Source organism: Rhinopithecus bieti, unplaced genomic scaffold (genome assembly GCF_001698545.2).
Source record: "Rhinopithecus bieti isolate Rb0 unplaced genomic scaffold, ASM169854v2 scaffold_5341, whole genome shotgun sequence".
NCBI classification, from domain to species: Eukaryota; Metazoa; Chordata; class Mammalia; order Primates; family Cercopithecidae; genus Rhinopithecus; species Rhinopithecus bieti.
This window is the reverse complement of record NW_016804835.1, coordinates 1,566,247-1,592,955: the sequence shown is the minus strand read 5'-3', so window position 1 is coordinate 1,592,955 and position 26,709 is coordinate 1,566,247. Positions and strand designations below refer to the sequence as shown.

Here is a 26,709-nt window from a genome sequence, read left to right as displayed (position 1 = left end):
TATTTTTTTAATTTTATTTCTTTTTTGAGACAGAGTCTCATTCTGTCACCCAGGCTGGAGTGCAGTGGCGTGATCTGGGCTCACTGCAGGCTCTGCCTTCCAGGTTCCAGCGATTCTTCTGCCTCAGCCTCCCAAGCAGCTGGGACTACAGGCACCCGCCACTATGCCTGGCTAATTGTTTTTTGTATTTTTAGTAGAGACAGGGTTTCACTGTGTTAGCCAGGATGGTCTCGATCTCCTGACCTCGTGATCCGCCTGCCTCGACCTCCCAAAGTGCTGGGATTACAGGCGTCAATAGATTTTTTTGGTATGGTGTGAAGCAGGAGTAAAGGCATATTCTGGAGTGCAATAGCGCAATTCGGCTCACTCCAACCTCCATCTCCCAGGTTCAAGCAATTCTCATGCCTCAGCCTCCCAGGCACCTGGGATTACAGGCGTACACCACCACACCCAGTTAATTTTTTGTATTTTTAGTCGAGACGGGGTTTTGCCATGTTGGCCAGGCTATCGCCCATGTTGGAGTACAGTGGCATTATCATAACTCATTGTAGCCTTCAACACCTGGGCTCAGGTGACTCTCCTGCCTCAGCCTCCTGAGTTGCTAGGACTACAGGCACATCCCACCATGCCTGGCTGATTTTTAACATATTTTTGGAGTCAGGGGTCTCACCATATTGCCCAGGCTGGTCTTGAACTTGCTTCAAGCGATTCTCCCACACCCCAAGTAACTGGAATTACAGGTATGGAGCCACCGTGCCCAGCTGTTACTATCTTTTTTATAAAGGCTATTCTATGGTATACAGTAGTATTTCATTGTGCTTTTTTTTTTTTTTTTTTTTTTTTGAGACGGAGTCTCACTCTGTCGCCCAGGCTGGAGTGCAGTGGCCGGATCTCAGCTCACTGCAAGCTCCGCCTCCCGGGTTCACACCATTCTCCCGCCTCAGCCTCCGGAGTAGCCGGGACTACAGGCGCCCGCCACCTCGCCCGTCTAGTTTTTTGTATTTTTTAGTAGAGACGGGGTTTCACCGTGTTAGCCAGGATGGTCTCGATCTCCTGACCTTGTGATCCGCCCGTCTCGGCCTCCCAAAGTGCTGGGATTACAGGCTTGAACCACCGCGCCCGGCTTCATTGTGCTTTTAAGTTATTTTCCTTACGACTAATTGAGCACCTTTGCATATGTTGATTAACCATTCAGATCACCTCTTTTTTAAAATGCTTGTTAAAAATCTTTTAACCATTTTCCCTTTTTCTTTATTAATCTGTAACAGTTCTTTATATATAAGTATCTTCTCCTTCTCTTAGTTGCCCTTCTTCTTAATGGTATCTTCTGATGAATAAAAGTTTTAATTTTAGGCCGGGCGCGATGGCACACACATGTAATCCTAGCACTTTGGGAGGGTGAGGTGAGCGGATCATTTGAGGTCAGGAATTCGAAACCAGCCTGGCCAACATGGTGAAACCCCATCTCTACTAAAAATACTAAAATTAGCCACGCATGGTGGTGGGTGCCTGTAATCCCAGCTACTTGGGAGGCTGAGGCAGGAGAATCACTTGAGCCCGGGAAGCAGAGGTTGCAGTGAGCCGAGATCGTGTCATTGCACTCCAGCCTGGGCGACAAAGTGAGACTCCGTCTCAAAAAAAAAAAAAATTTTAAATTAAATGTATTTTTTCGGGTTGGTCCTTTTGTGTATTTGTTAAGAAATCTTGGCATGCCCCCAGGTCATAAAGACACTTTGCTCTGTTATCACCTAGAAGCCTTACTGTTCAATTTTTCATATTTAATCCTACAATCCAGTTGGAATAGATTTTTTTGGTATGGTGTAAAGCAGGAGTAAAGGCATATTCTGGAGTGCAGTAGCGCAGTTCAGCTCACTCCAACCTCCATCTCCCAGGTTCAAGCAATTCTCATGCCTCAGCCTCCCACGCACCTGGGATTACAGGCGCACACCACCACACCCAGTTAATTTTTTGTATTTTTAGTAGAGATGGGGTTTCGCCATGTTGGCCAGGCTGATCTTGAACTCCTGGCCTCAAGTGATGTGCCTGTCTCGGCCTTACAAAGTGCTGGGATTGCATGTGTGAGCCACCGCAACTGGCTCTTCTTTATTGCTTTTATGTGCCACCTTTTTCACAAATCATGACTATATATGTGTAGGCCTGTTTCTAGATTCTCTTTTCTGTACAATTTGGTGTATTTGTACTTGGATTAGTACTGTACTATGTTAATTATTACAGCTTTGAAATACCTGTTGATATCTGGTAGTATAAATCTTCCAGCTTCGTTCTTCTTCAAGATTATCTTTGCTTTCCTTCACGTTTTGCAGTTCCATATGCATTTTAATATCAGTTTCTCAAATTCCACAAATAATGTTGGTGCATTTGCATGCGGTTTTTCCTGTTCCTTTTTATTTTTTCAGTAGCTGGAAAAAACACTTAATTTGTATTCTATTATAACCTACTTTTTTCACTCACCTTTTTCCATGTCAATAAATACTTTTTTTGTTTAATAATATATAGTGTTATATTGTTGATTCCAACATTTTTCCCTTACACATAACAATGTGATGTACAGCCTTAATTTTTTTAATTTTTTCTGTGCCTCCATGATTATTTTCTTGAAACATTTTAAGCATTTATACTTACCATAAATATTGCATACCGTTAGACCATGTGTTGCAGGAAAAACTAAAACAACAGTTCCTGGCCTCTAGCTTATAGTCTAGGGATTATAAAATATGCTCATAATGTCACTGTAGTTATGTATAGAAATGAAAGGCAGTATAATAAGTGGTTAAAATATGAACTCTAGAGTCAGAGTGTCTGAGTTTGAAAACCTTCTACTTGCTAGCTATATGACTCTAAACAGTTACTTTTCTTTTTTATGTCCTGAATTTCTTATCTGTTTGAAAAAAAAAAGTGAGCCAAGTGTGTAGTCCCAGCTACTCAGGAGGCTGAGCTCGGAGGATTACTTGAGCCTGGGAGTTCAGGGTCCAGCCTGGGCAACATAGCGAGACCCCCATCTCTTCAAAAAAAAGAAAAAAGTGGGCTGGGCGCGGTGGCTCAAGCCTGTAATCCCAGCACTTTGGGAGGCCGAGACAGGCGGATCACGAGGTCAGGAGATCCAGACCATCCTGGCTAACACAGTGAAACCCCATCTCTACTAAAAAAATACAAAAAACTAGCCGGGTGAGGTGATGGGCGCCTGTAGTCCCAGCTACTTGGGAGGCTGAGGCAGGAGAATGGTATAAACCCGGGAGGCGGAGCTTGCAGTGAGCTGAGATCCGGCCACTGCACTCCAGCCTGGGCGACAGAGCGAGACTCCGTCTCAACAACAACAACAACAAAAAAAGAAAAAAGTGGATAAAGTAATTCTAAAAAGGGGTTGGGAGGTTTAGATGAGGTAATATGTTAAGTACTCTGGTGTCTAATGCACAATGGGTCAATTAAGTGTTATTATTATGATTGTGATTATTTCTAGAAAAATAAGGACTATAAGTGGGTCCTGGTAATTGTCTTTTTTTTTTTTTTTTTTTAATAATTTTAAAGTATTTCTGGGAAGAGAAAGCCTTTGGCATGGGCTGAAGGTGCTCTCTCTTCTGGGTCCTGGGAATTACACAAATAGGTACTCTTTGGAATCTGTGATTTTCATTGTTTATTATTCTTCTAGAAACCCTAATCTGCTCTAACAGTGTTTGGCTCATAGTAGACAGCACCTATGTGTATTAAGTGAGCAAATAAATGAATGTAAATGTGTTCTAGAGAGACTGGTTTGTGAATTGAAAGAATTGTGATGATCTAATTAATGTTTTGGTTGCAGGTTTGAAAGATTAGAAGTCCTGGCTGTATTTGCCTCCACAGTCTTGGCACAGTTGGGAGCTCTCTTTATATTAAAAGAAAGGTACATTTGTATATGATATTACTCTAAATCTCACCTATGACACCTTTGGGAACATGAAAGAAACCCGTCAGACACATTTGCTTTCAAGGGTATGAAAATTTAGAGGAACAGGGCTGGAGTTTTGATAGTACAGTTTTTTTATGTTTCAGACATTTTCGTCTGTTTCACTTTTTTTACTTCCTTAATGCTACTAAATTGAATGAGAAGTGGTTGTGAATGAAACAGAGATTCAATCAGGCATGTTTGATGCTTATTACAAACCCATTGAAATCGGCTTGGCAGAGAAAGATTGACATTACATATTAAGGATAATTTGTGAAAAAAGAAAACAACTAAAAAGGATAATTTGTGAGTCTCCTTGCCTCATCACTGCTAATAGTTAATAGTTGTAATATTAAAAGATTTTGTGAACTTTAAGGTGGGTTAATGATATATTTAATAAAGCTTTTAACTTTATAATTTATAGGACTTATTTAATACATTTTTATTTCTTTTAGTGCAGAACGCTTTTTGGAACAGCCCGAGATACACACGTGAGATTTTATTTTCGATATATAATTTACTATTGATTCTTAATTATTAATTGATGTATTATTAAACAGTTGGCCAATGTCAGAGTTCAGACTGTGGCAACATAAGTTTTTGCTGGTATTTCACAAACAAAATTCCCAAATACCAAGACTCCATTTCTTTACCCTTAACAGTTCCCAAGTTCTAAATATTTTTATACTGCACACGAAGGCCTTTCTATCTTGGCTTCAGGCTTCTCATTATTTCCAAACCTAGGAAGCACTAAGCCAGCTTCCCCTAGTCTTCTGTAATTTTAAATTTGACCTTCAAAATCTTTTCATAGCACCTATAGAAAAGAGAATTGGATCAGGCTCAGGGGCTCACACCTGTAACCCCAGCACTTTGGGAGGCTAAGGCAGGAGGATCACTTGAGCCCAGGAGTTCAAGGCCAACCTGGGCAACAGAGTGAGACCCTGTCTCCAAAAAGAAAGAAATGTATATATATGTTTCATATATATTGCAACTATGTGATTTTCATATATATATGAAAAGAGAATTGTATGTATCATATATATGAAAAAACAATTGTATTTCTCAACCGCATAGTTGCCAGCTATATGGACCTTATCTATTCTGATCAGTTTAATTCCGAAAAGTCTGATTTGTCCAGCATATCATAAAACAAATACCATTAACATTTATACAAATTTATAACAGCGTTTACCTGTAGGAAGATACTGTTAATGCTAAAAGTCCTTTCTTATCCTTTGTAAGATGGAGCAACAGTAGATGGGACATGGGTGATGGGGCTAGAAACTAAGTTCAGGTTCTGTATCTGGAAACACCAAATCATTAAAGCAGACCACTTTACCCTCCCACCTCTTAGTCCCTCTACGTATTGAAATTACCTACTGATAATACCAAGAACAAATTAAAGGTGAATGTTATCATTCTTTTTAGGGGAAGATTATTAGTTGGTACTTTTGTGGCTCTTTCTTTCAACCTGTTCACGATGCTTTCTATTCGGAATAAACCTTTTGCTTATGTCTCAGAAGGTATGTTTTTTATTTACTATTAATATAAAATCCAACTAATCTCTTATAAAACAAGTCTTTTGTTTGTTGCATTCACTCAAATCAATGAGGAAGTATATTCTGAAGAGAAGAGAGAACTAGCCCAAATGTTCTCAAGTCTTTTTTAAGTGGAAAATTATAAAACAAAATCTCATTAGTTCAAGCTTTAAAATAACAAATTATTTTGAAACAGGCAGGAATGACCTGTAAATTAAATCATGTGATGATGAAAAATTACATTTACCAAATAATGTGAGATTTTAAATGTGTAATCTATCTAAGAAAAGTCTCATTGTAAGCATTTTAGAAGTCTCAGTATACTTAGAATAGTTGATATACTAATTGAAAATAGTTGTATTTTGTTAATAAAGTAAGTTCCCAGGAACTTCTCTTTGGCAATGGTGGATGGGCATATATATTTGCAAGTAGCCAAACTTTATTGCTTTTGAAATATTCTTTTATTTTGAAGTGTTTACAACTTCAGACGATTTTTCACTTTTGCAGTCTAAATTATTGGCATTTTTCAATAATTTCAGTGTTTTGGAATCCCACTAACGCACAAAAGAGTTAGCCACTAAGAGATGGAGAAGTGAGGTAAAAACAGAAGTGGGATGTTTGCACAGACCCACACTTTGAAGTATAGAGAAGCACAGATAGGTGTGGATCTTTTTAGATCTCACTCTAGGACAGTCAAGAGAAGAAAGTTTTCTGAAATGCCCGTTCAAGTTTAAACAACTTCATGAATGTTATGAAGATAAGTTGTGTTTGTATGAGTTAAAGAATTACTGCATGAATTAGAAAAATAAATAATGTTGCTTATGATCACCTGAATTTCTTGAAAAAAATTCATAATTTATAAAATACTATAACACTTACTCTAGAAATTTTTAAGATGGTGCAAAGATTTGGAAACACTATTTCTCTGTAAAGATCAGGAAGACATAAGAAGGAAATAAGACTACTGATAATCTTATGACCCACAGATAATATGTTAACATTTCTATGTTATTCCTGTCACTTTTTTGCATGTACACGTACATATAATTTTATGTGCTTACTTAAAATTATATATATTACAATTTTATGCCTGGCTTTTTTTTTTTTTTTGAAACGAAGTCTCACTCTCTTGCCCAGGCAGGAGTGCTATGGCACAATCTTAGCTCACTGCAACCTCTGCCTCCTTGGTTCAAGGAGTTACAGGCATGTGCCACCATGCCTGGCTGATTTTTGTATTTTTAGCAGAGACGGGGTTTTCCCATGTTGGCCAGGCAGGTCTCGAACTCCTGACCTCAGGTGATCTGTCCACCTTGGCCTCCCAAAGTGCCGGAATTACAGGTATGAACCACTGCGTCCGGCCATGTCTGGCTTTTTTGTTAGCATTATGTCTTCAGTATTGCTTCTCATTAAATACTCTTTGAATGTAAATGATTTTTTAATGCTTGCATAATATTCTGTTATGAATATTTTAAAATATTTTATACATTTCCAACTTTTCCTTTTATAAATAACTATAATCAGCCTCTTTAGATCAACTTTGTCTGCATTTTTTATTCCTTCTGTAGGATAAATTCCCTGAGAAGGAATTATTTACTGGATTAAAAATACAGTATTTTTTAAAGGCTTTGTTGTATATTGCCAAATTTATTTCCAGAAAAGTTATCTAGTTTATATCTTTATTTATTTTATTTTATTATTATTTTTCATAGAGACAAAGTCTCCCTGTGTTATCCAGGCTGGTCTCAAACTCCTAGGCTCAAGCAGTCCTCTCACATCAGCCTCCCAAAGTGCTGGGACTACAGGCGTGAGCCACTGCTCCCAGCCTACTTTATGTTTTCATTAGCTGGAAATGAAGGTTCCCAGAAACATCAAGATTTGTGACATTAGCTGGGCTTAGTATCATGTGCCTGTAGTCCCAGCTACTCAGGGGACTGAGGTGGTTGTATTGCTTGAGCTCAGGAGTTTGAGTCCAGCCTGGGAAACATAGCAAGACTCTGGCTTTAAAAATAATGAAGGCTGGGTGTGGTGACTCACATCTGTAATCCCAGCAGTTTGGGAGACCAAAGCAGGCGGATCACAAGGTCAGCAGTTTGAGACCAGCCTGGCCAACATGGCAAAACCCTGTCTACTAAAAAATGATAAAAATTAGCCGGGCATGGTGGCAGGCACCTGTGATCCCAGGTACTCGGGAGGCTGAGGCAGGAGAATCCCTTGAACCTGGTAGGCGGAGGTTGCAGTGAGCCGAGATCACATCATTGCACTCCTGCCGGGGTAATAAAAGTGAAACTCCATCTCAAAAAAAAAAAAAAGAAAGAAAAAGAAAAAAGATTTGTGAAATTACTTGAAATTTAAGTGGAAAATAATATTGAATACTTTCTATATGCCAAGCACTGCTAAATAGTTTACGTAGAATAGCCCATTTAATTCTATCCTTATGAAGTAAATACTTTTATTATGCCCATTTTACACTAAGGCACTGAGAGATTAAATTACTTACCCAGTGCTACACATCTAGTTACAGGCAGAGCTATGATTTAAAGCCAGATATTCTGACATCTTACTTAACTGCTCAACTGTTTTTCTTTTGCATAAGTCTTGCCGATCTTTTTTACATGATGGTACACATTTTAAAAATGGATATTTCTGTAGCACTGTGGGATAAATGGAAGAGGATTCTTGAGCCTAGACACAGGCTACTTGTCTAAGAATAGTAACTGACAGGTGTCTTTGTAGGTACCCAGGTCCTCACCTGGCTTTTTTGAGAGTTGAGGGAAGTAATTTGTACGTCATTTGAATATCCCTTATCTGAAATGCTTGGGGCCAGAAGTGTTTCACATTTTAGGTTGTCTTAGATTTTGGAGTCTTTGAATTATATGTATGGGTTGAGCATCCCAAACCTGAAAATTCAAAATTCATAATGCTCCTATGAGCATTTCCTTTGATTATCATGTTGGTGCTCAAAGTTGTGGATTTTTGGTTTTCAGATTTGGGATACTCAGCCCATACCTATGGTCCATTCCCAGCACACTGGTTAGGAAGCTCTGCTTAAAAGTATAAAGAACCACCGGGCACGGTGACTCACACCTGTAATCCCAGCACTTTGGGAGGCTGAGGCAGGCGGATCACCTGAGGTCAGGAATTCAAGACCAGCCTGACCAACATAGTGAAACCCAAGTCCGGAGTTCAAGAGCAGCCTGACCAACATGGTGAAACCCCAACTCTACTAAAAATAGAAAATTAGCCAGGTGTTGTGGCACGCGCCTGCAATCCCAGCCACATGGGAGGCTGAGGCAGGAGAATTGCTTGAACGCAGGAGAGGGAGGTTACAGGGAGCCGAGGTGGCACCCCTGCACTCCAGCCTGGACAAAAAGAGTGAAACTCCATCTTAAAAGAAAAAGTATAAAGAATCTTTAATAGTAACAATGAAATATCTAAGTTCACTAATTCCTTCAGGTCAACTGTATATTGTATAATAGTTGAAACTGCTTTTGACTTAGTGGCATAAGGGCATAAAAGAGGAAACATTTATAGATTTGAGGAGTAGCATATTCTTTTGTAATGTTATTCAGTCACTGCCAAATTTATTTTTTAAAATTAAAGAACTCAAATATTTCGGATAGTGGTTTATTTTCTTCTATATAGATAATTTAAGTATTTTCTTCTTAAAGCTGCTAGTACGAGCTGGCTTCAAGAGCATGTTGCAGATCTTAGTCGAAGGTAAGATGTTATGGAGTTTCATGATATGCATAATTTAAAGGAATACACAAGAAATGCATCTATCATGGGAACTTAAATTATTCATTGCTGAGGTTACTACATGAATCACACAGATCAGATTGTTATTCTCCCTTTACTTTTTAATTGACGATACAAAAGAGAACTTTATAAGTGAAAGGGCTTTGTTCACAAATCCTCTTTGCTTTCTTTAAGAAGTACACTATGTGGTACCAAAATACAAATTATCTTTACAAGGTTGTCACCAGTTTTATGTGAGTTCTGCTAATGGATACTCTTTGTTTGTTTTTTCTTAGCTTGTGTGGAATTATTCCAGGACTTAGCAGTATCTTCCTTCCCCGAATGAATCCATTTGTTTTGATTGATCTTGCTGGAGCATTTGCTCTTTGCATTACATATATGCTCATTGAAATTAAGTGAGTATTTTTTATTGTTGTCAAGTATGTTTTGATTTCTGGGGCCTTAATTTTAAGGGCATCAGCAGGATGGATAGTGGTCAAGCTTCTAGCAGTTTTGCTTATGACCTGTGTAACTTAGATCACGTCTTTTCCTTAGGTGTCTTCATCTGAAAACTTAAGGGGCTTGGGTTCAATAAGTATTTCTTACCACCATATATAAAACAGACTGGAAAACAATTTAAATTGCCTACTGCTGACCTGATGAGTAAAACAGAAAAGAGAACAGTGAGAAAGAGATCTGAACCACAGCTGCTATTGCTGAGAGAGGGAGGAGAAGAGGATGTAGGTGTGAAACAATTTTTTAAAAATAAAGCCTTTTAGGAAATAGGCTTTATAGCTGCTTTAAGCTTAACATGTTATGGCATATGATTCTTTGGCTACCCACCTTTTAAATATTAGTCTTTACTAGAATTTGTCCTTCTTCTTCTTGCTGTTTTGTGTATTTTCCTTTAAAATCACATGCAAGTATTTGTTTTTGTTTGCTACTTCTGTGGGATTTCCAGATTTTTACTTCTAGCCCACATCTCTACTGAATTACAAAAGACGTGTCTTCCTGACTTCTGTATGTGTCTGCTTTAACTGAACCTGTTTTCCCTTAACTCCAAAACTGTTTTTTCTTGTATCTCCCATCTCAGTGAATGGGAGATACAAGAAAAATACTGTCATTTATGCCAATGCATTCTTATTTTAAATTGCATTAAAATATACATAACATAGAGTTTTTTTTTTTCTGAGATGGAATTTCGCTCTTGGTGCCCAGGCTGGAGTGCATGATCTCGGCTCACTGCAACCTCCGCCTCCCGAGTTCAAGCAATTCTCCTGCCTCAGCCTCCCAAGTAGCTGGGATTACAGGCGCCTGGCATCACACCCGGCTAATTTTGTATTTTTAATAGAGATGGGGTTTTGCCATGTTGGCCAGGCTAGTCTTGAGCTCCTGACCTCAGGTGATCCACCTGCCATGGTGGCTCATGCCTGTAATCCCAACATAGAGTTTTTTATTTACATTGAGTGTACAATTCAGTGATGTTACCTGCAACCATTACCACCATCCATCTCCAGAACCTTTTTCCTCCTTCCTTTCTTAAACTCCATGCTCATTAAACAGCTTTCGTTTTCTTCCTCCTCACAGCCCCTGGAGACCACCATTCTACTTTCTGTCTCTAGGAATTTGACTTCTCTAAGTACTTCATAGAAATGAAATCATGTAATATTTGTTCTTTTGTGTCTGCTTATTTCACTTAGCATAATGTCCTCAAGGTTCATCTATGTTGTAACCTGTCAGAATTTCGTTCTTTTTTAACGCTGAATCACATTCCAGTGCATAATGGGTAGACAACGCATTTTGTTTGCCCATTTATCTATCAATGGATATTTGAATTGGTTCCATTTCTTTCGCTATTGTGAATAATGCCACTGTGAACCCGAGTGTACAAATACCTGAGTCCTTCCTTTTAATTCTTGTGGGTATATACCCAGAAGTGAAATTACCGGGTCATATGATATGATAATTCTGTATTTATCTAATTTATTTAATTTTTTATTTTTGTGGGCACATAGTAGGTATATATATTTATGGGGTATATGAGTTATTCTGATACAGGCATACAGTGCATAATAATCACATCAGGATAAATGGGGTATTCATCACCTCAAGGATTTATTTTTTCTTTGTGTTATAATCTAATTATGTTCTTGTTTATTTTTAAATGTACAATAAATTATTGTTGACTGTAGTAACCCTGTTTTGCTATCAAATAGTAGATTTTATTTATTCTAACTATATTTTTATATCCATTAACCATCCCCTACATCCCCCTAATATTTTAGTTTTTTGAAGAACTCTAGTGCATCCTTAAATATCCACTTTTCCTTCCTCCTCCCCTCTCACCACTCCCCAAGCCATTTCTAATTCATCTCCAAGCCTTGTGTAATTGTTTATTAATATTTATTTATTTGGCTGGATTTGGTGGCTCACACCTGTAGTCCCAGCAGTTTGGGAAGCCAAGGCATCCAGGTCACCTGAGGTCAGGAGTTCAAGACCAGCCTGGCCAACATGGCAAAACCTGTCTCTGCTAAAAATGCAAAAATTAGCTGGGCATGGTGATGCACACCTGTAATCCCAACCACCTGGGAGGCTGAAGCAGGAGGATCGCTTGAACCCAGGAGGTGGAGGTTATATATATATGAGACATACATGTATAATATATATCATGATATAATATATAATATATTATATCATGATATAATAATGATGTATAATATATATCATGATATAATTATACATATATCATATATATATACATTATATCATATCATATATTATCAACATATATATTATATGTTATATTATCATATATATAATATAATTATATTACACAGAGTCCTGTGTAATCAGGCCCCTACCAACCTTACTAACCATCTATCTATTCCTGACCATTTGTGGTTTTATTGCTGGGTGATGGTTTTCATGCCCCTGCACATGCAGCTTTCACTTGCTCATCTTTGAAGTCTCTGCCCAAATGTCACCTTCTCTTTTTATATTTGGCCTTTCTGGATTATCCCCACCCCAGTAAGCCTTGTCACTCAATCTTTGGTGTAGCCATGGTACACTGTAGGCATTTCTGCCTTAGTGCCCGAAGTGCTTCATTATGTTTTTCACATGTGTATCTCCTATTATTTCTAGGGCAAGGATTGTGTCTCATTCACATTTCTATTCCCAGCATGTGGGAAAAAGTAGAAAAGAGTGCACAATCAGCTTTTAATTATTGGCATTTTGGTCTGTATTGTTGGTAGAACTTCAGCCAGTTTGAATTGTTGATGTTGGCTACAGTGTTACCATAAAAAATTCCTGGAGAATCTTACCTGGTGAAATTCCTGGGGAATTTGAACTTTTATTGGAAATAATTATCACTCACTGGAAAACTGATATAATTACTGATATATTTCATTAATCTTTCTGTATAAAAAATTACTAGTTGAGTGACACGCAGCCAAGGCCGAGCGGCCACCCTGCCCCTACTTCCTTTCACGTTTTCTCTGCCTGTAGATGGTTGTGGCCACTGTATCCAGAGGGAGGCAGCAGTGGCCAGTAATGCCTGGGAAACTCCTCTGGGGGTACATTTTGGAACTGGAAGCACCCTTGGAGGAGTCTGAGAGCCAGAAGAAGGAGGGGCAAAAGGGCGTTATGGATATCACAATTTCAGATAATGGATTATGGACCTGTACTTCCTTTATATGGTTGTTAAGAAGATTGAAACAAGATACGCTGAAAGCACATTACACAGTGCTGGAGTGACAGAAGGAAGTCAAGGCACCATTATGACTCAGATGAGAAATCAGGAACAAGAGAAAATGGTGTTACAGATTACCTGGATGCTCCCAAGATGAAAAAAAACTAAAATGAAAGAGAAGCTAAATGGAGATACTGAAGGAGGATTTAATAGACTTTCAGATAAATTCTTTAAATCTCGTAAGTCAGTAAGAAAAGATCTACCGAATGGAGATATTGATGAATGTGAAAAAAAAAAGCAAGTATCATCCTTAGATAGTTCTACTCATAAATCAAGTGATAATAAACTAGAGGAGACCTTAACACGTGAGCAGAAAGAAGGCGCCTTCTCCAATTTTCCTATTTCTGAAGAGAATGTAAAATTTCTGAAAGGTCGAAGTTCTGAATAGGAAACATCTCTCTTTCCTATTCTAGTTAAGACCTTTGGTCCTGTTTATGAAGGAAAAGATTTAATAGCTCAAGCATGGACGGGAACAGGAAAGAAAGACATTCTCTTTTGCCATCCCTTTGATTGAAAGACTCCAGAGAAATCAAGAAACAGTTTTTTGTTTGTTTGTTTGTTTGTTTTTTGAGATGGAGTCTTGCTCTCTGTTGCCCAGGCTGGAGTGCAGTGGCATGATCTGGGCTCACTGCAAGCTCCACCTTCCGGGTTCACACCATTGTCCTGCCTCAGCCTCCCGAGTAGCTGGGACGACAGGTGCCTGCCACTGCGCCCAACTAATTTTTTTTTGTATTTTTAGTAGAGACAGGGTTCCACCATGTTAGCCAGGATGGTCTCGATCTCCTGACCTCGTGATCCACCCACCTCGGCCTCCCAAAGTGCTGGGATTACAAGCATGAGCCACTGCGCCCAGCTCCGATTGGATCTTTCTAAACTGTGCCACGTTGTGCTTGATAAGTGGATCAAATGTTAGATTTAGGTTTTGCTGAACACGTTGAAGATATTATTCATGAATCCTACAAAACTGATTCTGAAGACAATCCTCAGACTTTACTTTTTTCTGCAGCTTACCGACAATGAGTGTACAAAGTTGCAAAAAAATGCATGAAATCCAGATACGAACAGGTTGACCTTGTTAGAAAAATGACTCAAAAGGCTGCAGCTACTGTGGAACATTTAGCCATCCAGTGTCATTGCTTTCAGAGGCCAGCAGTTATTGGAGATGTCCTTCAAGTCTGCAGTGGGTCTGAAGGGAGGGCTATTATTTTCTGTGAGACCAAGAGGAATGTAACTGAAATGGCCATGAATCCACACATAAAACAGAATGCCCAGTGTTTACATGGGGACATTGCACAGTCACAAAGAGAAATTACACTAAAAGGCTTCAGAGAAGGTAGTTTTAAAGTTTTGGTGGCAACCAATGTGGCTGCCCGTGGTTTGAACTTTCCTGAAGTTGACCTGGTGATTCGAAGTTCTTCTCAGGATATTGAGTCCTATAGCCATCATTCTGGACGCACAGGTAGAGCTGGATGGACAGGGATTTGTATATGTTTTTATCAACCAAGAGAAAGAGGTCAACTAAGATATGTGGAACAGAAAGCAGGAATTACTTTTAAATGTGTAGCTGTTCCTTCTACAATTTATTTAGTTAATCTAAAAGCATGGATGCCATAAGCTCTCTGGCTTCCTTTTTTTATGCTGCTGTTGATTTTTTCCAGCCATCAGCTCAGGTACTGATAGAAGAGAAAGGGGCAGTGGATGCATTGGCTGCAGCTTTGGCCCACATTTCTGGTGGGCCAAGATCTTTGAACCACGATCTTTGATCACCTCTGATAAGGGATTTGTGACCATGACTCTGGAAAGCCTAGAGGAAATACAAGATGTCAGCTGTGCTTGAAAAGAACTTAACAGAAAGCTGAGTAGTAATGCAGTGTCTCAGATTACCAGAATGTGCCTCCTGAAAGGAAGTGTGGGTGTTTGCTCTGGTGTTCCTACAACTAAGTCAGAAAGGTTACAGGCAGAGTGGCATGATTCCGACTGGATACTCTCAGTGCCAGCCAAATTACCTGAAATTGAAGAATATTATGATGGAAACACATCCTCTAATTCCAGACAGAGGAGTTGCTGGTCAAGTGGCCAGTCGGGCTGGTCAAGTGGTCGATATGGCAGCCGGTCAGGTAGACAGAGTGAACAAAGGAGTCGCTTAGGAAGTCGACAAGGTGGTAAAAGACGAAGTGGGAATAGAAATCGATCAAGAAGTGGGAGCTACAAACAGAGTTTTCACTATTTGATGGTTAATCTGCCAGTATGAGCTTGCCTATTTCTGCCTAATCATGTACATTATCCACCAAAAATTAGGTCATCATAGTTGAGGTATGTGTCTGCTATTTGCAAAGAAGTTGGTCGTATTTTTTTAAAAAGTATTTCACAAGAATGGTTGTAAACAAATCTACTTATCCAGTTATACCTTTGAATTAAAAACCCTCCTTTTATTGTCTCTTTAAAAAAAAAAATTACCAGTTGAAGTTTTTTGTCTGTCTCAAGCAAAAAAAATATATTTCAGCTCTTTCTAGTTGACAGGTAGTTTGACCAAAAAATGCATAATGGAGAAATGTCCACATTTTTTTCATCATACCTCTTCCTACTAATTAACGTAATTATTAGTTATTTTTCCACTAAACTTTGACAGGAAAGAATTCTAAAAACTGGGGTTTTTTTCTTTGAAATGTTTCTTTGCGAGTAGTAGCCAATTGTGATAAAATTGTGTCCTGTTGCTCAGTCCTGTTGGTTTAAGATAATTAATGTTCAGGAGATTTAGTTGTAATATGCTCAGTGAGATATAAATTTAAAACGTAAAATTGTTTTTTCCTTTTAGTAATTACTTTGCCGTAGACACTGCCTCTGCTATAGCCATTGCCTTGATGACATTTGGCACTATGTATCCCATGAGTGTGTACAGTGGGAAAGTCTTACTCCAGGTAAGGTTCTTCTTCCAATGTGCGTGCTTAATGTTAGCCATGTTCTTCTACCAGATTAAAAAGTTGCATGTGTTCTTCTACCAGATTATGAAATTTTTATTTTTTAGTTTAATTTAATTTATTATTTTTTTTTTTTTAGAGACAGGGCCTCGCTCTGTCATCTAGACTGGAGTACAGTGGTGGGATCTCGGCTCACTGCTGCCTTGACCTCCCAGGCTCAGAGGACCCTCCCACCTCAGTCTCCTGAGTAGCTAGGACTGCAGGCACACACCACCACACCCAGCTAGTTTTTAAAAATTTTTGTAGGGATGGGCTCTCACTATGTTGCCCAGGCTAATCTCAAACTCCTGGGCTCAAATAATCCTCTTGCCATGGCCTCCCAAAGTGTTAGGACTATAGGCGAGAGCCATTGTGCCCAGCCATATTTTTTCATTACAAAAACTTTTTTGGCAGGGCGAGGTGGCTCACACCTATAATACCAGCACTTTGGGAGGCCAAGGCGGGCAGATCACAAGGTCAGGAGTTCGAGACCAGCCTGGCCAACATGGTGAAACCCTGTCTCTACTAAAAACATACAAAAATTAGCCAGGCATGGTGGTGTGCGCCTGTAATCCCAGCTACTCAGGAGGCTGAGGCAGGAGAATTGCTTGAACCCAGGAGGCAGAGGTTGCAGTGAGCTGACATTGTACCACTGCACTCCAGCCTGGGCAACACAGCAAGACTCCATCTCAAAAAAACAAAACAAAATGTTTTGTTAATGCCCTCCCTTTAACAGTACAGATAATGAAATTTTTAGTTACTGGAAGTTCCTGCTAGAAATGAAGTCAAACAATAATCTCTGAAATTCATATAGTAAGAACTTGATGAAAGTCCATTAGCCTGTAAAATAGGCACAAATCCTCCTGTATTTATAATGTGACAAAATCATAAATTTCAAATTATTATTATGTTTCAAGTGAAAACAGTGTTACTTAAATTTTTTTTTTTTTTTTTTTTTTTTTTTTTTTTTTTTTTTTTTTTTTTTTTTTTTTTTTTGAGACGGAGTCTCTGTCTGTTGCACAGGCTGGAGTGCAGTGGTGCTAAACTCAGGTCATTGCAACCTCCACCTCCTGGATTCAAGCGATTCTCCTCCCTCAGCGTGCCGAGTAGCTGGGACTACAGCTATGTGCCACCATGCATGGCTAGAATTTTTGTATTATTAATAGAGTTGGGGTTTCACTACACTGGCCAGGATGGTCTCAAATTCCTGACCTCAGGTGAGCCACCCACCTTGAACCTCCCAAAGTGCTGGGATTACAGGCATGAGCCACTGCGCCTGGCCTGAAATTTTTTTTAGATATTTATTTTCCCTCAGTAATGTGCTCTGGCTTTTGTGTGATCTGGTTATGACTATTTTATTATTTCCTGCCACTGAGTTAGTGAGACTTTAAAATTTCAAACTTAAAATTTTAAATGACACATTGCCACTTACTGAAACGATAGGAACACCCTGAGTAGAAAGGCAGTTTCCCAGGGCTAGATGTGCATGTAAGCACTGTGGTTTCTTCTGTCATACCCTTACGCCTTTTCCAAAACTTAAGGCAGTAGCTCCATCTCCAGAAACAATAAAAATAATAAGATAATAGTTGCATAGTGCTATGCCCTATACAAAATACTACCTTTCTAACCATTTCCCAAAGATTTTTTGTTGGTTGGTTGGTTAAGTGTTATTTATCTTTTTATCTTATCTTCAAGATAGAAAAACAGGTATGGGCCAGTGGGTGATATTGTTTCACTAGTGGGGCCAGTTGAAACCTCTTTTCTCTAATGGTAGGACACCTGTCAAAGCAAAGGCTAGCTTAAAATCCTTTTGGGGAGCGGGTTCAGGACCATTGTTGGCAAACTTTTTTCCTGCCCCTGTTATTCATATTTTATTATATTTTTCCCCAGACAACACCACCCCATGTTATTGGTCAGTTGGATAAACTCATCAGAGAGGTAAGATGGAATAGTAAATAAAATCATTTTATTTTATATCGGAGAATTGAAAAGGTGGATACTTTTAATACTTTATTCACCTCTACCTAGAATTTTATTTTAGGGAAGTTCATGTTCTTCACAGTAACATGCTAGGAGCCATAATATAGTGGCAAACAGAAAATATGAAAATTGTTCAATTTGGAAAACAAATTCACTTGAAGTAAATGTGGAAGGTAATGGCCTAATGACCAACCTATTATAAATGCTGTGATTTTTATTTATTTTGTTTAGTTACTTATTTATTTTTTTTGAGACGAAGTCTTGCTCTGTCACCAGGCTGGAGTGCAGTGGCGCGATCTCAGCTCACTGCAAGCTTCGCCTCCCGGGCTCAAGCGATTCTCCTTCCTCAGCCTCCAGAGTAGCTGGGACTATCGGCACGTGCCACCATGCCCAGCTAACTTTTTTTTTTTTTTTTTTGAAACAGAGTCTCGCTCTGTCACCCAGGCTGGAGTGCAGTGGTGCTGTCTTGGCTCACTGCAACCTCCATCTCCCAGGTTCAAGTGATTCTCCTCCCTCAGCCTCGCGAGTTGCTGGGACTAGAGGTGCATGCCACCACACCCAGCTAATTTTCGTATTTTTAATAGAGACAGGGTTTCACTATGTTGGCCAGGCTGATCTTGAACTCCTGACCTCGTGATCTGCCCACATCGGCCTCCCAAAGTGCTGGGATTACAGGCGTGGGCCACCGCACCTAGCCCGCCCAGGTAACTTTTGTATTTTTTTTTTTTTTTTTTGAGATGGAGTCTCGCTCTGTCGCCCAGGCTGGAGTGCAGTGGCACAATCTTGGCTCACTGCAACCTCCGCCTCCCGGGTTCAAGTGATTCTCCTGTCTCAGCCTCCTGAGCAGCTGAGATTACAGGCGCCCACCACCATGCCCAGCTAATTTTTGTATTTTTAGTAGAGACAGGGTTTCACCGTGTTGGCCAGGCTGGTCTGGAACTCCCGACCTTGTGATCCACCCACCTCGACCTCCCAAAGTGCTGGGGTCACAGGCATGAGCCACAGCGCCTGGCCTAACTTTTTGTTATTTTTTTTTTTTTTTGAGATGGAAGTCTCGCTCTGTCGCCCGGAGCCTGGAGTGCAGTGGGCCAGATTCTCCAGCTCACTGCAAGTCGCCTCCGGGTTTAGGCCATTCTTCCTGCCTCCAGCTCCCCAGTAGCTGGGACTACAGGACGCCTGCCCATCTCGCCCGGCTAGTTTTTTGTATTTTTTAGTAGAGACGGGGTTCACCATGTTAGCCAGGATGGTCCTCGATCTCCTGACCTTTGAATCCCGCCCCGTCCGGCCTCCCAAGAGTGCTGGGATTACAGGCTTGAGCCACCGCGCCCGGCCCTACTTTTGTATTTTTAATAGAGATGGGGTTTAACCATGTTAGACAGGATGGTCTTGATCTCTTGACCTCATGATCCACCCACCTCAGCCTCCCAAAGTGCTGGGAATACAGGCGTGAGCCACCGTGCCCAGCCTTTTTTTTTTTTTTTTGTTTTTTTTTTTAATTTGAGACTGAGTCTTGCTCTATCACCCAGGGTGGAATGCAGTGGCATGATCTTGGTTCACTGCAACCTCCACCTCCTGGGTTCAAGCGATTCTCCTACTTCAACCTACTGAGTAGCTGGGGTTACAGGCTCTCACCACCACGCCTGGCTAATTTCTGTATTTTTAGTAGAGATGAGGTTTCACCATGTTGGCCAGGCTGATCTCCAGCTCCTGACCTCAAGTGATCCACCCCTCTTGACCTCCCAAAATGCTGGGATTACAGGCGTGAGCCACCATGCCCAGCCTTTGGTTGTTTTTTAAAATATATATATAAAAAGAGATGGGGTCTCACTGTGTTGCCCAGGCTGGTCTTGAACTCCTGCCCTCAAGCCATCCTCCCATCTTGGCCTTCCAAAGTGCTGCGATTACAGGCATGAGCCACTGTGCCCAGTCAAATGCTGTGATTTTTTTTTTTTTTTTTAGGGGGTACAGAGTCTTGCTCTGTCGCCCAGTCTGGAGTGCAGTGCTGTGTTCTCTGCTCCCCACCAGCTTATTGTTGTACTTTTTCAGTAGAGACAGGGTTTCACCATGTTGGCCTGGCTGGTCTCGAACTCCTGGCCTTAAGTGATCTGCCCACCTCAACCTCCCAAAGTGCTGGAATTACAGACATGAGCCACCATGCCCAGCCTAGACTTTCTTTTAAGTTGTTACAAATTTCCACCTACTAACCAATGAAGAAATAAAATAATGAACTATTTTGATGTTGAAACTATTTTAAACCTTTGATTATCAGTGTCACAGAGGCCACTTTTACCAGTATAACTAGCTACTACTCTCAACTAGTGAAGCCTGGCCTTGGGTATGTGTCCTGTGCCACTGTACCAGTGGGCTACACACAATATATCTGGCCTTGGAATTTCTTCTAGACTCACATCCAAACAACATCCTGTGTTGTGCAGAGCTTTGTTATAAGGGAATTCAGAGAAAGAAGTGATTGAGAAAACAAAAAAATTAAGTAAAAAATCTGATACCACAAAGTGCTAGATATAATAAATATATTCCATATTGATAAAATGAAAAGAACCATACACTGTTACATAAATTGGTGGGGGTAGGGGTTTAAAACTGAGCAGTGGAGACCTGATTCTAAAAGAATTGGAGCAAACAAGAAACTAGGAAAGCAAGGTCTTGGGTCAGTATGGAACAAACAGGAATGATGACTTGAGTGGTCTAAGACTTCTCTTAGCTAATGAGTGTCCTTGTGCAGGATTTGGCTATGCCTGAGTCCATAATGTGACTAAACTGCGTTGGATATGTTAAGTACAGACAACTCTGATCACCTCTTTCTGTTTTTGGTTAGGTATCTACCTTGGATGGAGTTTTAGAAGTCCGAAATGAACATTTTTGGACTCTAGGTTTTGGCTCATTGGTATGTTCTTTTACATATGACTTTAGTTATAATTTAAAATATGGTCTTCCATTTTTAAAACTGAAAAAAAGTATTTCCTTAAAATTTTCTGGAGCCTTTGGATTCCTAGTTATGTTAAGCAGAGTCTAAAATGTACATGAATTCAATTACCTAATTGAGGGATTTTTTGTTGTTTAGAGACAGGGTCTCACTCTGTTGCCCAGGCTGGTCTCAAACTCCTTGCCTCAAGCAGTCCTCCCGCCTTAACCTCCCAAAGTGTTGGGATTACAGACGTGTAATCCCAACAATAGAAGAATGTTTTTATTTTTTTCCTTCAAACGTGTTAATGGTAATAATACAAGAATGTCCAGATAAGATAAAATTTGTAGTCAGTGTAATTCCCAAATAAGAAAATGTTTTAAAAAATTAGAAGTGCAATTCCTTTCTTTTTTAACTGCAGTTCTCATTTTGGAGAGTTTGCTGAATATTTTGAAGAACTACAATAAGACAAAAATTTCATATTTTCTAATTCAGTTTGAACCTCCATACCAGGGAGATGTTTTTATGACACGGTTTTACTCATACGTTAGGAATGATGAGGAAAATACAGAAAATGTAAAGCACTGTAATCTTATCTAAAGAAAACTGTTGTTGATATTTTGGTGTTTACACATTTATTTTCCTTAGAAAATGAGATCATGGACTGGGCGCGACTCATGCCTATAATACCAGCACTTTGGGAGGCCAAGGTGGGCAGATCACCTGAGGTCGGGAGTTCGAGACCAGCTTGGCCAACATGGTGAAACCCTGTCTCTACTAAAAATACAAAACTAGCCGGGCATGGTGGTGTGGCACGCGCCTGTAATTCCAGCTACTCAGGAGGCTGAGGCAGGAGAATCGCTTGTACTCGGGAGGCAGAGGTTGCAGGGAGCCAAGATCACGCCATTGCACTCCAGCCTGGGTTACAGAGTGAGACTCTGTCTCCAAAAAAAACAGGAAATGTGATCATGCTGTTTTATAATTAGCTCTTTTCATTTAATGATTTATCATGAACAGTTTTCTATGTCATTAAATACTCTCCTACAGTATCATTTAAAAAAAATTGGGTTTGATTTTTCTAATATAGCACAAATTTATAGATAAGCAGATCAAAGCTGGTCCAGCAGGTCAGTGATGTTACCCACTTTGCAGTCTTTAGTTTCAGGCTATGCTTTTGTAGTGGTAAAATGGTTTCTTCACCTTCACCTTCCCCAGCTCTTTCCCTCTTTCATTATTTTGGATGTCTAAAATTTATTAGAAGAAAAACTTGAGACTGTAACATCCTCTCCCTCCTTACTGGGAAGGTGCCAAGTGACCAAAGTGTCAAGAGACCAAAGAATGACTTGGACAGGTCCAGCATGGCCAGTAGGTGAGTTTATTAGGACTTACCTACGGGGCACTCCTGGGAAGTAGCAGGACAGCTTTAGAGATCTACCCACCTCCCATTTCTAAGCTGCTTTTAAGCTAATTTTCTCGCTCTTTGTCTACTGTATGTATGTAATGAGACTGTTTTCCTCGGTAGGGTCTCAGATGCTCTCTCAAAGCTTTGGTTCTCAGGGTCGCTTGCTCCTTGACTGGGCACCATGGCTTTGGCTCACTGCCTGGCCTTCAGAGTTCAGGCAGCGGACATACACCCTCGAATTACCTGGTGGGAGACCCATCACACTATACTTCTCTAGTAAATTCTTTAGAAGGGGCCATTGGGAACAATATTCTCTAAATTCTTGAATGTTGAAAGCAGCTTGTGAACATTATAATTAAAAATTAGTTTGTCTGGATATAAACTCTTCAGTACACATTTGCTTCAAGTTTCTTAAAAATACATTATCCCTTTTACTTCTGGCATGAAGCATTTCTGAGGCAATGCCTAATAATAGTTTAATTTTTTTCCTTTTATATGTGACTTGATCTTTTTGCCTGGATGCCCAAAAGATTTTTTTTTAAGTTCAGTACCTTTAGCAGACTACATCTTGGCATTGGTCATTCCGCATCAGTTATTTCAGGTATGCAGTGCACCCTTTCTTCTTTTTTTTTTTTTTTTTTGAGATGGAGTCTCGCTCTGTCGCCCAGGTGGGAGTGCCATGGTGCAATCTCAGCTCACTGCAGCCTCTGCCTCCTGGGTTCAAGTGATTCTCCTGCCTCAGCCTCCCAAGTAGCTGGGATTACAGGTGCACACCACCACGCCCAGCTAATTTTTGTTTTTTTTTAGTAGAGATGGGGTTTTACCATGTTGGCCAAGCTAGTCTCGGACTCCTGACCTCAAGTGATCTGCCTGCCTTGGGCTCCCAAAGTATTGGGATTACAGGCGTGAGCCACCGCGCTCGGCCCACAGTACACCCTTTCAATAATGCTGTTTCAAAAATAATTTTTTAAAACATTTAATTATAGTTCATAATATTTGCTCTAGTCTCTTTCTTTGGTTTTCTTTTGTGGAAACTTCTGTTATGTGCATGTTGAACATGTTGGATCTTTGCCTTTCTTATTGTTATTTTCTATCAAATTCTTATATTCTCTTAATTTCCTTTTGATTTTTTTTTTAACCTTTTATGTCTCTTAAAGTATACCTGTATGTTTCCTTGTTCGTATTTATTCTGGGTAAGTCTTCATTTCTAAAGTGATCTTTTTTCTTGTATTATAATTGTCATCTCATTTCTAAGGTTTTCTAATTCTGATTTATGTTCTTGTTTTGTATCTTTCGGCTGGTTTTTTAAAAGTAGGTTATAGTTTTTATCTGATGTAGTTTTATCTGTCTGGTGATCTTTTATAATCTGTTTTACAGTCTCTTTTTTTCTTATATAACTTTTTGTGGGATTTGACCCTCTCCTTTTCTGTTGCTCATTTTTATGTGAAGTTAGTTTTCCTGAACTTTAAAATTAGGAGTGGTTTAGGGTACTGTGTACAGATTCATGGGTCTAGAGCTCCATCTTCTGATGATTTTGTAAAAGAAGAAAGTTTTTTATTCTGGCTCTGTTCCTCTCTGCCATTTTTACCTTTTTTGTTTTTTTTGAGACAGGGTCTCACTCTGTTGCCAGGCTGGAATGAGTGCAATGGCTTGATCTTGGCTCACTGCAACCTCCGCCTTCCCAGTAGCTGGGACTACAGATGCATGCCACCATGCCCAGCTAATTTTTGAATTTTTTGGTAGAAACAGGGTTTCACTATGTTGGCCAGGCTGGTCTCAAACTTCTGACCTCAGGTGATCTGCTTGTCCTGTGAGCCACTCTGCCCAGCCTTTTTTTTTTTTTAAAGAGACAGAGTCCTGCCCTGTCACCCAGGCTGGAGTGAGTGGTACAGATATAGCTCACTGCAGTCTCAAATGTCTGGGCTCAAGTGATCCTCCTAACTCAACCTTCCCAGTAGCTGGGATTACAGGTACACGCCACCATGCCCAGATGATCTTTTTAAATTTTTTTGTAGAAACTGAGTCTTGGTGTGTTGCCTAGGCTGGTCTTGAACTCTTGCCCTTAAGCACTCCTACTGCCTTGGCCTCCCAAAATGTTGGGATTACAGGCACGAGCCACTGTGCCTAGCCCTGCCTTCCATTTTTATCTGAACCTCTTCTATCCTTTGTCTCAACTATACTACTCAGTTTGGATTTTCTTGCCATTGTTTCTTTTTGATATGGGGCTTTTTTTCTAGAGGGCAGCTTTGCCTGGTTACTTTCAAGGATTCATAGGACTCAGACTATTGCAGCCCTTATTGCAGACCCAGTGTATCTGCCCACTGTTGAAATATGCAAAACTCCTCCCAGTTTCAGCTGCTTTTCTCATATTGGCTGTCCTAGATTTCCATTAAGTCTTCTTAGCCGCTTTGGGGTTTTTAGGTCAGTCAGATGTGCTGTTGCTTCCTGCTGCACAGATTGTGTTACCTTGAAGGTCTCATAGCTTGTATTTGGGTTTTCATAGGGGTACTGGGTTACCTAGTTTTTTGTGGATATTATCCATAGATTTTCAGTTTTGCTGTTTTACTTTCTTTGTTTTAATGGAAATATTTGAGGCAATTCAAAAACTGCCACCACTGCCACCACCTTGCAAGAATCCAACGTAATTTTTAGTTTTCTTAGTTTTACATTATCTAAATGTGCCAATAATTTATTTAATAAGTCCCTTAGTGAATATTTAGATTATCTTCTATTTTTCCTATATTAACAGGTCTGGGATAAACTTTTTTTTTTTTGAGACGTAGTCTCACACTGTTGCCTGGCCTGGAGTCCAGTGGCGTGATCTTGGCTCACCGCAACCTCTGCCTCCCAAGTTCAAGCAATTCTCCTGCCTCAGCCTCCCAAGTAGATAAAAACTAGAAAGAAGCTATCTGTGAAACTGCTTTGTGATATGTAGATTCATCTCACAGAGTTAAAACCTTTTTATTGATTCAGCAGGTTGGAATCTCTCGGTTTGTAGAATCTGCAAAGGGACAGCTGGGATTACAGATATCCACCACCATGCCCCACGTCTGGCTAATTTTTTGTATTTTTAGTAGAGACAGGGTTTCACTGTGATGGCCAGGCTGGTCCCAAACTCCTGACCTCGTGATCTGCCTGCCTCGGCCTCCCAAAGTGCTGGGATTACAGGCATGAGCCACCGTGCCCAGCCTGGGATAAACATTTTTATGGGATAATATTTGTAAATATCCATGATTATTTCTTAAGATTACTTTTTAGAAGTTTTATAAGTCAGAAAATATTCACTTTTTTTATGGCTTTTGATGCAGATTCCCAAATTGCCTTCTAGAATGCCTTTTAGAACTACACACTTTGAGTCTTACAGTTCATTTTCAACCATTCTTTCCTTTATTTTATTTTTTTAGATTAATTTTTAAAAATATGGAATGCTTCATGAGTTTGCATGTCATCTTTTCACAGAGGCCATGCTAATGTTATCTGTATTGTTCCAATTTGAGTATATGTGCTGCCAAAGTGACCACTTACTTACCCATTCTTTTAATTGTATTAATGACGTTGGATGGCTTATAAACACAAAGAATATAGTCATCAACTCAGAACTTGGCATCTAGAAACCACACCTATGAAGTCCCTGGTTAAGAGCCAGGAATTTAATAAAACAAACTTATGAGCTACTAAAAGTTAATGTCACAAAAGCCATAGATTAATGCATGCACTGTGATTATAGGAGACTTTTCAAGTTCATACTCTGAAAATAGTTTCCTTATTTTAATTACTTTGATTTCCATATCTGACTGAAAGAGGATATGGCATCTTTAATACTTATGTAGTGACAACTGTGAATGGTAGTGGCAAAGGAAAAGGGAAAAATCAAAGATGACTTGATTTCGAGACATGGCTTGTCTGAGCTAAAAGTAATAAACTAGAAGTCAAATTCAAGGAATATAGATATTTTCTCTGTCTCGTGATTGACAGTAACTCTCTTACTATTTTTCTGTATTTAGCATTTCAAGTCATAGATTCAGATGCATTGTAATTAAACAATTTGGCTAATTTATTTGCAGTTTATGTTTTGTAAGAATTTTTTTCTTTTTTGAAAATCTGTGTTTATTTAGAAACCAAAATGGGGTATCTGCTGGACATTTTATTTACTTTTATTTACTCTATTTTTTTGAGACTGAGTCTGGCTCCATTGCCCAGCCTGGAGTGTAGTGGCATGATCTTGGCTCACTGCAACCTCTGCCTCATGGGCTCAAGCCATCCTCACACCTCAGCCTCCCAAGTAGCTGTGACTATAGGCATACACTATCACACCCGGATAATTTTTGTATTTTTTGTAGAGATGGGGTTTTGCCATGTTGTCCAATCGGGTCTCAAACTCCTGAGCTCAAGCGATCCATCTGCCTCACCCTCCCAAAGTGCTGGGATTACAGGCATGAGTTACCATGCCTGGCCATCTATGATATATATATATATATATACACAC

At 39.7% G+C, this 26,709-nt stretch overlaps 1 protein-coding gene and 1 pseudogene across 1 annotated transcript in view; both read left to right on the top strand.

Moving 5' to 3' along the window:
• SLC30A6 (solute carrier family 30 member 6) overlaps positions 1 to 26,709 on the top strand; it is a 36,985-nt gene that overhangs the window by 1,642 nt on the left and 8,634 nt on the right. Inside the window, exons 2-9 of the mRNA XM_017870642.1 lie at positions 3,818 to 3,898; positions 4,396 to 4,431; positions 5,369 to 5,463; positions 9,147 to 9,195; positions 9,510 to 9,629; positions 15,777 to 15,879; positions 17,809 to 17,856; positions 20,735 to 20,803. Of these exons, the coding sequence (XP_017726131.1) occupies positions 3,818 to 3,898; positions 4,396 to 4,431; positions 5,369 to 5,463; positions 9,147 to 9,195; positions 9,510 to 9,629; positions 15,777 to 15,879; positions 17,809 to 17,856; positions 20,735 to 20,803 (601 nt within the window). The remainder of the gene's footprint in view (positions 1 to 3,817; positions 3,899 to 4,395; positions 4,432 to 5,368; positions 5,464 to 9,146; positions 9,196 to 9,509; positions 9,630 to 15,776; positions 15,880 to 17,808; positions 17,857 to 20,734; positions 20,804 to 26,709) is intronic.
• On the top strand, positions 12,763 to 15,212 carry LOC108528672 (ATP-dependent RNA helicase DDX50-like; annotated as a pseudogene).